Consider the following 12,481-nt stretch of genomic DNA (forward strand, 5'->3'; position numbering starts at 1 on the left):
CTTCTCATCTGCTCTCTTCTCTTCTTCCATTTTCTTTGTCCTTTGGGGTTTATATATTGTTATGTCGTTACCATCATTTTAGTGGGGTTTTTCAGGAAGGAGAATAAATGTGTATTCAATTGACCATGTTTAAATAGCTCATAAACATATTTACAAATTTTGGTGCAAATTACCATATTATCCTCAATTGGTACAATTTACACTCCTCTCCAGTAGTGTGTGCGTTTTGTCGTCACAGAGTATTACCACTTTTCATATCTTGGCTAATCTGAGATTTTTTTAAATGGTACTTTATGGTTAAAATGAACAATTCTTAGATTATTAATGAATATTGTTTTCATTGGCTTACTAGCCATTTTTACTTTAACTTTTAAGGAATGTCTGTATAAGCTCTTTGCTCCTTTATGTTTATAAACATAAGAATGCTAGGTTAATCAACTAATTTCTTTGTGTGTGTTTTCTGTTTCTTCATAATATTCTAAGACCTAACAAACTCCACAAATCCTTAAAGAAATTGGCTGTACTTTCATATTTAGTAGTGCCCCTTAATCAGTAATTGCATTTTACGCTTTCCCATGATTTGCACTTTACTTTGTTGCAGGACCACGCGGCTGCCTAAAATATTAATATAATGAATCCTATAATTTGCATACCTACTCAGAAATGCTTAATAAATATTACCACTGTTGGCTATAAAGAAACCTAAGTATCATAAATAGGTTTATCAACAAGCTCTGTGTGACCTTTAGGGATCTTTTAACTCTGATTCCTAGTCAGCATGACAAAGACCCCTAAATTCAGCAATCAATGATCACCATACTTATCCGCAATGCATCCAAAACTTCATTTAATTCACTTGCCAATGAAAATACTAACAAAGTTTACCAACATCTGGGAAGAATTCATATAACTTTAGCTTATGGGAATGAAATAGAAGGAGATATGGGGAAATGAGGCAAGAAAGAAAAGTGAGAAAGAAGACAGAAGAGGGAGAAAATGAGAAGGAATGACAACAAGGAGCTGGTCTTTCTCACTACCTACTGTGTTCTCTTCCTCTAACATTGCTAAAGCTATGCAGCCACGTGGACAGATATGTTAAATATTAACAGATGTGCTCTGCATACCAGCTATCTCAATAATTACCAGAAGAGATGGATTCCAGTCCAAAAGTATACAACATAACAATAAATTCGGTTAAGAAACATCTTGAATCTCTCAGTGCCGTGAAATCACATCAACTATCCCCATTACCTAAACTATGATTCTATCATCCTAGGAAGGAGTGGAAGAGGGAGGAAATCCTGGGTGTGAGTGACTATATTAAATTTTCTACCATTAGGCAGAAACAGAAGGAGGCAGAAAGGGTAGGTGAGAAAAAAAAATAAACCCAATTACAAGACAATACAGAAAAACATATATTTGCTCTACTAAATTGTGGCTTCTGAAAAATCATACACATTGTATCAACTATGCTGAGAGGCATTCGCATAGTTTCCAATCTGCTGTGGCCACAGTAAGGCTGATATGAACATCATTGTACTGAGATTCTCATCTATTAGTACTTTTATTTATATATTAGTAGTATGTGCTAGATTCTCATGAGTGGAACCACTGGGTTTAAGGATATATATATAGATATATCTATATATATTATTGTAAAGGATATTGTAAGATGCCCTCTAAAGAGGTAAAAATAATTCAGATATCTACGAACCAGGTATACAGGTACTTCTTCCAAGCATCTCTTCCAGAAATGGATGATTTTAATTTTTAAAATACCTTTATAGAAATATAATTCATATATCATAAAATTCAGCCATTAAAGTATACAATTCAGTGGTTTTAGTATATTCACAGAGCTATGCAATGATCACCATTATCTAGTTTTAGAACATTTTTATCACTCCAAAAAAAAGAACCTGTACCCATTTAGAAGGCAGTCCCACCTCTCCATTAAACTCAGTCCTAGGCAACCACTAATCTACTTCCTGTTTCTATAGTTTTGTCTATTTGGGGGATTTCATATAAATGGAACTATAGAATATGTGGTCTTTTGTGACTGGCTTCTTTTATTTAACATACTGTCTTCAAGGTTCATCCATGTTGTAGCATGTATTAGTACTTCATTCTCTTTTATCCAAATGATATTCCAATGTACAGATATATTTTATTTATCCATTCATCAGTCAATGGACATTTTGGTTGTTTCTAATTATTGGTTATTTAGAATAATGCTTACATGATTATTCGTGAATAGATTTTTGTGTGGATGCATGTTTTTTTATACCACATTGGAATCATTGAGTCATTTGGTATCACTATGTTTAACCTTCTGAGGAACTAATGAACTGTTCTCCAAAGTGTAATTTTAATTTTTGCCAGTCTGATGGATATAAAATAATTTAACTGAATTTGTTATGTGTACTTCCTTACTGAGTTTGAGGCCCTTTTCTTTCATTTATTGGTCATTTAAGTTTGTCTTTTCTGAACTGCTTTTCATTTCTTTTGCCTTTTTTTCTGAGTTGCTTTGTTTGCCTTTTAAAAACTTCCAAGAATTCTCTGTATATTTTAGTTATGAACCAATTCACTGTTGTATCCCTTGTAAACATTTTGTCTTGACTCTAACATTAGTCTTTTAATGTTGTTGTATCTTGTGTCATGTAAAATATTCCATTTTTATGGAACTAAACATATCTTCTCGGTTTTTATATTCATTAGTTCTTCCTTACTTTCTTCTAAAATTTTTATTTATTTATTTTACTTTAAATCTTTAATCTATACAAAACTTACTTCACATATAGTATGAAATGGAAGTTTGATGCTTTTTCTGCTGAAATATCTTCTTAATCATATTTTAAATGATCGAATATAATGACTTTTTCCTCTGAATTCTCTATTCTACTGTCTTGCAAGTCACAGGTCAGGACTACTTGTTGCTTTTGAAATCAATTTATAGGTTTTATTTGATTTTTAAAAATATAAAATAGAAAAAGAAAATATTGGTGTGCATCACACATAATGAGGATAAATGTATTATGAAATTTTTATTTCTTTTTTCTATACACACATACAAATACATACACCTAGTATCATTATGTATGTAAAATGTATTTTTATTGAGAATTATAATAAATAAAATTGGAAATCTACTCTTCTACTGTATTCCATTAATCCACTGGTCTATTTCTTTGCTTTGTCCTACCATATTTACTAACTGTAGAGGCTGGGTTCTGATATCTGGTAAGGTAGGTGCATCTCTTTGGCTATTATTGACTAATTGTTCTTCTGCATAAACTATGTGGTTATTTTTCCCTAATATTAAAACACACACACACACACAAAGTACTTGCTTCTATTCTAATTAGAATTATTAATTTAGGAAAAAGTACACCTTCATGATATTAAGTTCACCACCCCATTATATATTCGGTATATCTTTGTTTATGAAGCATGGTATGTTTCCATGATTCTTATAATATAGGTCCTATGGTTTCCTTGTTAAATCTACTCCTAAGTCTTTTATAGTTCTTTCCACTATTGTGAAATAAAAATTTTCCCATTTCCATTCTGTGTACTTATTACAAATATAGAGAAGCTTTCAGTTTGATTTATCTTATATCTGGCTATCTCAACGGATTCTTTTATTAATTCTATTGTTCATAATTTGAGTCTTTTGGGTTTCCTAGATCTACAATCATATTTGCTAGGACCCCTTAAAAAACAGTAAGTAATTTGGCAGTATAAAATGGCAATACTGAGAATCTTGCCTAGCTCCCAATTATAAAATGCAGTCTGAGTAACACACAGAAGAAATTAATTACTCAAATGACTGAGACCTATTTCTCTCTTCTATTTCTCAAGTTGCTCTCATGTTACAGTCCCTGTCACTGCTCCTCCTCTCCTGAAGGTTCTAAACTGTACTACCAGTGAGAGGCCCTGGCTTCTATTGTCTGAGTATCAGGGAAAGGAGATGCTCCTGGCTCTTAGTGCACCATTAAAATTACATATCCATCCATTCAGATATATGCAGACATGATACAAGCAAGGCAAGATGCTGAAAAGAATATCAAGAAATCGAGAATGTCCAGAAAGACAATCAAATAGGAGATATAGGACATGAATAAAAACATTATTTTAAATAGAAATGATACATGCTCCAAAATAGGTACAGATAAAGCATGATTCAAAATTAGAGGAAAAGTAGTTACTTCAGTATAAAAATAATTACAGGTAGAAGTTAGATATATACTATAATACTGTAATTTAGATATATTACAGATTGAAAAGCTTTTGTGGGATTGGATGAATCTAATTATCACATGTATTACTATTCTTTTATGGGAAAAACTGCTTTCAAATAATCCATTTATGAATGAACTTCTAGCTACATATTTCGTGTTTCTTAAAGATCATTTGGACAGACAATGGTAACAGTTCCAAAGTTGTATTATTGTCAAAAAAGGAAGTAACAAAAGGAATAAATAAGAGTCTGGTTCAATAGTGACCTTTCCTGATTACTCCTTGAGAACAGAATTAATTTTATTCAATAAGAACAACAAAAAAAATAAATACCTATCATGCAAATTTCTTAAAAAAATCAAAATTTTATAAATTCAGGTACTACATAATGTTAATTACAATGTTCATAATTCATTGTTTAAATTAATACAGCTTTTTCTACTGCCAAAAATATCATAATAAAATTTCCACCAGGGTCAAAAATATTCATCTTTGAATTCATACACTGTATAATAGCAAAGTGCAGCTATTACATAAACCGTAGTTTATAGGATCATTCCTGCTATAAAAAAAAATGACTAACATTTCATCTGGTCAACCATCTTAAAGGTTAATTCTTGTTTCCTGTTTCAGATTTTATTCTAGGTGAATTGTTCTGGGCAGATTCTATTTACCTATTCTGAACCAACCACAAACTGTTTCATTGCTCACTCTTACTGTTAAGAACATATTGACTTGCTCCCTGCTCTGCTGTTTAATTCATTTATGCTGAGAGTCAGGCATGAAGAAAGAATTTTAAATGTGACATTTGCAGGCTGTTAGGTCATTTAGGCTCTGACAACACTAGAGAATTCCTGACATATAAACTGGACCTGATTACGAAACACAGACAAGCTTCCCAAAGGGGCAAATTTCTGGCCATTTTTTTTTTGTAATTTCTAATAGAATTTTAATATTAAATTTTAATGTCAATGAAAAGATTTATATAGCCAACATTTTAAAGTAAACTCCTGTTTCTTTTAATAATAAGCTCAAATTGGCACTTTTTCTAATCAACGGGTAACAGCTAAATAAAAATCCTTTTGATTGACAAAGACATATAGAAAGACATAAGAATAACTAACATTCATTAAAATTCTAAGAAATGTTGACCTTTAAGGATTTTTAATATCTCCTATAATCTATAGATTCTGAAAAATCTGGTAGGTCTAAAGGCTATAACTCTCATCAACAGACCATTTAAAATTCTTAGATTCTGGCCCAGCAGGGCTTTTTATGCTATCAAAATCACAGTACAAAATATAAGTTTAAATACCTACCACACTGCCTTCTCTAAGATTACAGTCATATAGAACAGATGATAGAGTCTTATAATTGGAAATGAAAAAATTGCCCACTTGACATTTAAAATTACACTTTACAAGAGCTAATAATGGGGTGGGGTGGAAAAAGTAGGGAAAGATTGTTTTCTCATTGTAGCTACTCAAAAAATTACACCAAATGATATTTTTTCAGTTTTTTTCCTGTCACTAACAAGTACTGTATATAACGGTTCAAATGAAAGTTTTCTGAAATTAAGTCTTGTTAAGTAATACACAAAAGATAATTCTGATTTACACTGTATTTTATATAAGTAAGAATTCTACTGTTACACAGCAAGTAGCCTTTTAATATTATGCTTTGAATGAGACTTCAAACTGTAATAGGTGGAGTCTAAACGGGGACAGAAGGCCTGGAATGCCTTTCAGCTATAGCACACTGATTCTGAAAAACCTAACAAAAGCCAATTACTTTTCGGAGATTAAAAATCTTGTTTCTTTCAAAAGAATAAAATAGAAAGCAAACCTGGTGTATTATCTGAGCTACAGGAAGTTGTTCAGCATATTTCAGTGGTTCCATTATTTCCTCATCCATCCAGTCTTCCTTATAGCTGGAAAAAAGGAATTAAAAAGCTAAGGTATATACTATTTTTAAATATTTCAATATGCCAAATATGAAATATATTAAAATATGTATTTAATGTTTTTGAAATAATCGGTATTTATCAATAATCCATGAAAATACCCCTAATGATAATTTTTAGATGATATAACTATAAACACATTCAGGTTGCATTTAATTACAATGTATTAAGATTAGCTAACATCACCTAACATTCTCAGGTCCTGACTTTCACTGTAAGACTTAAAAATGTTTAAGAACTCCCTGTTCATAGGGTGTGCTATTTATCATAGTATTTAAAGGTCTGCAAAACCTGTGCTCTAACCAACCATGTACAAGCCTCATCTCTAGCAACTCCTTTTCTACATACCAATCTATCGTTTCAGCCATATCCAGTTACTACCAGTCATGCGCCAATGTGCCTTGAAGCTCAATGATTCTGACTTTCTCCATCCTGTTTTCTGTTTGGACCAACCTTCTCTGTTTACTCTTCTTTCAAATATAACAATTTATTTAGACCCATCTAAGTATATTTTCACCTCTCTGAACACAACCATATCTTATTCTTCTTGGTACATCTGATGTTTACCATATAATAATGACTTAGTAAATGTTTGCTGAATGATTATATGAATAAAATAAAGACAACAGTAACTCTTCCAGAGATTATTTTATATGGAAAATATTTTCTTTAACATCTACATTTACAATGAGATGCAAAGTTGACATAACACGTAACTAATACAGTATGAAATAATAAAGTGCAGATTAGAAATAAGAATAAAATCTCCCTGAGTGAAAAAAATTTTAAAAACTTTTAAAAAAATCAAAATAGCAAATAAATCTTATATTTTAAAACAATAAGACCTAAACATATTTAAACTTCCTTTTACATTTTTCCTAAGTTACACATTAACTTAACAATTTAAAAATTAAATTTTAAAAATTGAAACTCTGAATTATCTTGAAAAATAATCAGTCAAGACTGGTCTAAGTCTCTAGGGCTATAGTTAAGCAACCTGATAATGAGAAATCTGGACTATCTCCCAAGAAAAGGCAGATATACAAATAAGAACAAAATTTTTGATATGATTGAAGAGCTTAAAGAACCTCTTAGCTAGGTAAAAGTCTGTGTATGAAGAATTAGCATAAAAATAATTAATTTGGAGAACTTTGAAGAGTCTCATTAATGACGAAAAAAATTGTTGCAAAACATTGTTCTGCAGGAAGAGAAAAAAGTAGAATAGTGGTTGCCAGAGGCAGAGGAAGGGAGAATGGAGAGTCACTATTTAATGGTTAGTTTCTATACTGAAAGATGAAAAAAGTTATGGACATGGATGGTGGTGATTGTTATGTGATAATGTTAATGTACTTACTGCACTGAACTATATACACTTAAAAATGGTTAGAATGGTAAATTTTGTTATGTAAATGTTATAGGCTAAATTGTGTTGCCCCCCACAAAATTTGTATGTCGAAGCCCTAACCTTGAGTACCTCAGAATGTGACTGTATTTAGAGATAGGGTCTTTAAAGAGGTAATCAAGGTTAAAATGAAGATTTTAGGGTGGACCCTAATCCAACATGATAGTGTCCTTATAAAAAGAGATTAGGACACAGAGACAGAGTAAAAGTCATATGAAGACACTAGGACAAGACTTAACCATCTGTAAACCAAGGACAGAGGCCTTAGGAAAAACCAATCTTACAACACCATGATCTTGGACTTCTAGTCTCCAGAATTACAAAGAAGTAAATTTCTGTTGTTTAAGCTATGGTAGTTTGTTGTGGCAGCCCCTGCAAACTAAAACAGTAGATTTTACCACAATTAAAAATAAAATAAAATATTCACTAACAAAAGAAAATATTATTTTAAGACATTTCACAATTTACATTTCAGAAGTCTATCTATATATTTTAAGGTGTAAAAAACACACTAAGTCACAAAAGAAAATAGATATACTGAATATCATCAAAATTTAAAAGTCTTGTGCTTCAAAGGACACTATCAAGAAAGTTAAAAAAAAAAACCCACGGAACAGGAAAAAAAGTTTATAAATCATATACCTGAAAAAGGAGTTATACCAAGAATACATAAATAACTATTTCAACTCAATGATAAAGAAGCTAAATAACCCAATTTAAAATTTTGCTTCCTCATCAAGGTTATTTCTAAGTGAAACTGGCACATCTGTGTTTGTTCGTATCTTGTTTACTATACGTCTGCGGTGGAGAAGAACACAATGACTACTCGGTACCATTTGGTGCCAGTACCTTGATTCATGTTAAGGCACCAGCAGCTTCAATAAATATCTACTGAAAAAAATTAAGATTAAAGCATTGAAGTAATTCTAAGAGTATACAGAAATATGAAAACAACACTCTTGATTGTTCATTCCAAAAATCTAAAGTAACAATGTATAAAATGGAATAATTTACTCACAAAAATCTCCCGGTCAATATATGAAAGATACAAAAATGTTGGAAATCTAGCAATTTGTTTTAAGTGACTTTTTTTCTAGTTTATAATTTAATGCAGTTATTCTTTTTTTAATTTTAATTTTGTTTTTTTTCAATTATAGTTGACATTCAATATTATTTTATATTAGTTTTAGGAGTACCACATAGTGGTTAGACATTTATATAACTTACGAAGTGATATCCCCAATTAGTCTAGAACCCACTTGGCACCACATATAGTTATTACAATATTATTGACAATAGTGACATTTTTTAAATGCCAAGTAGCTGTTATGAAAAATTCCAAACATGTTTCTATATTTTCTTTTTTTTTTTCTTCAGATATCACAACAGTTCACACCTAAACACTTCAGCATGCATCAACCAAACATAGGTTTGAAAATTTTCTTAATAATGGCAAAACATTTTTAAAAAGACACTCAAAGTGCAATTCACAAGTAATCTTGGGTATCAGTACGGGCTTAGGAGCTTTTTATTTATTCAGTGTTTTACAAAAATTATTGATGATGTTTAACGTCTTAAAAATGTTTTCCTATCATTTTCTTGCTTTATATATTGCTAGAAGTGTGATTTCAAACTAATTTTCTTTCCACTGTAATTATCTTCATTTTTAATTTATTTAAAAATTTTAAAGTATTTGTGTATTTATTTTTGGCTCAGAGGTTCAAGTGTTTTGGTTTTTTGTTCTTATTTTAAGGTCTAATACTAAAATATAAGATACAGTTAAAAGTCAGTTGTTCAAATCAATTCTCCCAGACACACAGGAGTCCTTTCAATGTGCAAACTTGGACCTTTTATTTCAGAAAAGTTTTATTATAATTATTTCTGTTCATATGTCATTTGTTTTTCTAGTTCAAGTTCTTGAACTAAATATATTGGATCTTCTCTATCACTTTCTCTCTGATCCTTTTAACTCTCTTTATTTCAGTTTCATTTTCTTGACTTTTTTTCACTTCTATTTTTTGTCTTTTACTGAATTTTGGGTAATACCTATCTATCTTCCCTTGGGTACCTTGTAATTTAGTTTTCATTTCTGAAATGATTTTTGTCTTTTTCCATCAATTTCATTCTAGACTTCAGTCAGCTCCTGTTTCATACATCTTCCTGTTTTTCAATTGTGAGTTTTGTAGTGTCTGATTTATGGTGCTGTTTCATAATGCTTGTTTAATACAGGATATTCATGTTCGAGTGCTGTGTCTCAGTTTTCCTGTTTTGTGGTTTTTATTTCCTTTTTATTTTTCTTTTCATTCTCTCTCTCTCTCTAGTAACTTTGTACAGATGGATGCTTCTTTATTTCTCTGTGGAAGATTATTTATATTGGGTTTTTTTTTCTTCAGGATCAGCAATAGCAAGTTACCTTCTGATGGGGGAAGAAGGAAGATAAGTTGGCATATTAGATTTCTCAGTTCAAGAGCACCCTCCTCTGTGGCGACAATGGAGTGGAGTTTCTTTAATAAATGGTACTTTTGTGGTAGAGGTGGGAACAAAATTTTTTTATTTTGTTTGTTTGTGTTTATCTTATTTCCTTTGGACTCTTATCTTCAGCTGCTTATTTGTTTCCCTTCACCACTAACCCTCCAAGGAACAGCCCCTCTCTTCTTGCAAGGTACCTTTCATTCTCAGAATTAGTGCTTTCCCACTTTCTAATCCCCATCTCTCAAATCCTCAGTAGCCAAGGCTCTGATCAAGTGGTCCATGTTTATAGTATAATTCAGAAACTGAGAAGACCATGAATGTTAATTTCAATTTACATATGGCTACGATCCTAAGGCAACCTGGAATTTTCTCTCACAAAATGGTAGTGTTTTCTTTCTTAAAACCAGCCATTATTGCTTTTTCTTTTTAACATTTCGAGTCCCTCCTAAAAGGGAAGACTTTTTATATTATCTCTTTTCAAGATCCTTCACTAAGAATATCTCCTTAAACAATTTAATGAGAGTAATTTCTCCATGGAAAAAGATATGTATCTTTTTTTACTGTTTTTTCAAAACTGTGTTTTTGTAGGAAATAATAATAAATAAAATTTGTTTATACTATGTAAAGATTTTGAATCTAATAGAGTGATACTACCATCTCAAACTAAAATGCGATTGAAATATTGTCCAAATCCTTGGCATAAGTAAATAAAATACTGCTGGCAAAATTCTGAAACCTATGAAGTTAGTCTTTATAAGCGTTGATGTATTTTGTATTATTTACTTTTATAGATACCCAGTGCCCTCAAAATTCTCTCCTCTGTACTATCCAAGCACTCCTGAAATAACAATGTAAAATTACTTACTGTGCCCACATATAAGGCCATCTCTGATTCAGAAACAAAAGAACTTTTTATTCTATATTTCGACACTGAGATTAGATTATTCATGTGTAAAATGACATAGCTTATTGTGTGCAGAAGGCCAAAGCATCTTTTCAAACACTAGAAACATACCCAACAAAAAGAAAAGGAAAGCAGAGACATTGTGCTATGCCAAATACAAAATAAAAATGACGAAGATCAGTAAATAATTCAAGACATCATCTAGGGTAATCCAAAATCATTAAGAAATTCTCTAAACATATCAAAATCAAAAACAGGAAGACATTTTAGTATAACCTCTTAAACACAGCTCAAAAGTTAGTTTAACTTCTTAAATTGACAGCTAAAAAGAATTACTTGAAACTAAAAGCACATAAAGAAACCAAATTAATTTAAATCAATCTTGTTGAAAAAAAATTTTTTTACTCCTAAACTGCATTAAAAAACATGACTAAGCATTCATATAAGTGACAACACATACTGTTTGTTGTGCAAGATATACTTCACAAACCCAGGGCCCTATGACATTCCTGAAAGTTTGAAGACACTATAAGGGAGAAAGAATTCAATTTTTTTGGTCAGTAGAGACACACGGAAAATTCTATTACAACTCAAGAGCATAACTATTCTTATAATTATCAAACTAAAAACTTGTGAGAGAAGATATTAAACCATAACCTTGGCCATTACCTACTTTGAAGAAGCACAAGCAAGATGACAAGCCAGGAGAAAAAGGCATTATTTGAGGTAGAGAACAGAAATCTAACTCCCAGGAGAACTAAGGTTACATTAATTTATGGCCCAGTTATTGGAATGCATCTTATTTATTGTCAGATTGCAGTGTGGTATAAAATTGCACATACTAGTTAAAAAAGAATACCTCCCGAAGGTTCCTCAAAAACTAAGAATTTATCTACCATATGATCTAGCAATTCTTCTACTGGGTATTTACCCCAAAGACTTGAAAACCCATATCCAAAAAGATATTTGCACACCAATGTTCATATAGCAGCATTATTCACCGTGACCAGGACATGGAAGCAACCAAAGTGTCCTTGAACTTAAAGAGGATTTTATGAATTTGATCTCAAAGGCAAGGGAAGTAAAAGCAAAAATAAATGAATGGGACTACATCAAACTAAAAAACTTCTGCTCAGCAAAAGAAACCACCGACAAGGTAAAGAGACAACCATTCGAATGGGAAAATATATTTGCAAGCAACACCTCTGATAAGGGTCTAATATCCAAAATATACAAAGAACTCATGCGACTCAATAACAACAAAAAAACAAACGATCCAATCAAAAATGGGCAGAGGACCTGAAAAGAGACTTTTCCCTAGAGGACATACAAATGGTCAACAAATATATGAAAAGATGCTCAACATCACTAGCTATTAGGGAAATGCAAATCAAAACCACGATGGTATGCCATCTCACACTTGTTAGAATAGCTATAATCAACAGGACAAGTAATAACAAATGTTGGAGAGGATGCGGAGAAAAGGAACCCTCATACACTG

The 12,481-nt window shown here is 31.4% G+C and overlaps 1 protein-coding gene across 1 annotated transcript in view; it reads right to left on the reverse strand.

Moving 5' to 3' along the window:
* Window positions 1-12,481, reverse strand: part of PIGK (phosphatidylinositol glycan anchor biosynthesis class K) — a 97,075-nt gene that overhangs the window by 23,889 nt on the left and 60,705 nt on the right. Inside the window, exon 10 of the mRNA XM_023528026.1 lies at window positions 6,085-6,169. Coding sequence (XP_023383794.1) covers window positions 6,085-6,169 — 85 coding nt within the window. The remainder of the gene's footprint in view (window positions 1-6,084; window positions 6,170-12,481) is intronic.

This window comes from Pteropus vampyrus, unplaced genomic scaffold (assembly GCF_000151845.1).
Source record: "Pteropus vampyrus isolate Shadow unplaced genomic scaffold, Pvam_2.0 Scaffold22, whole genome shotgun sequence".
In the NCBI taxonomy this organism is placed as follows: Eukaryota; Metazoa; Chordata; class Mammalia; order Chiroptera; family Pteropodidae; genus Pteropus; species Pteropus vampyrus.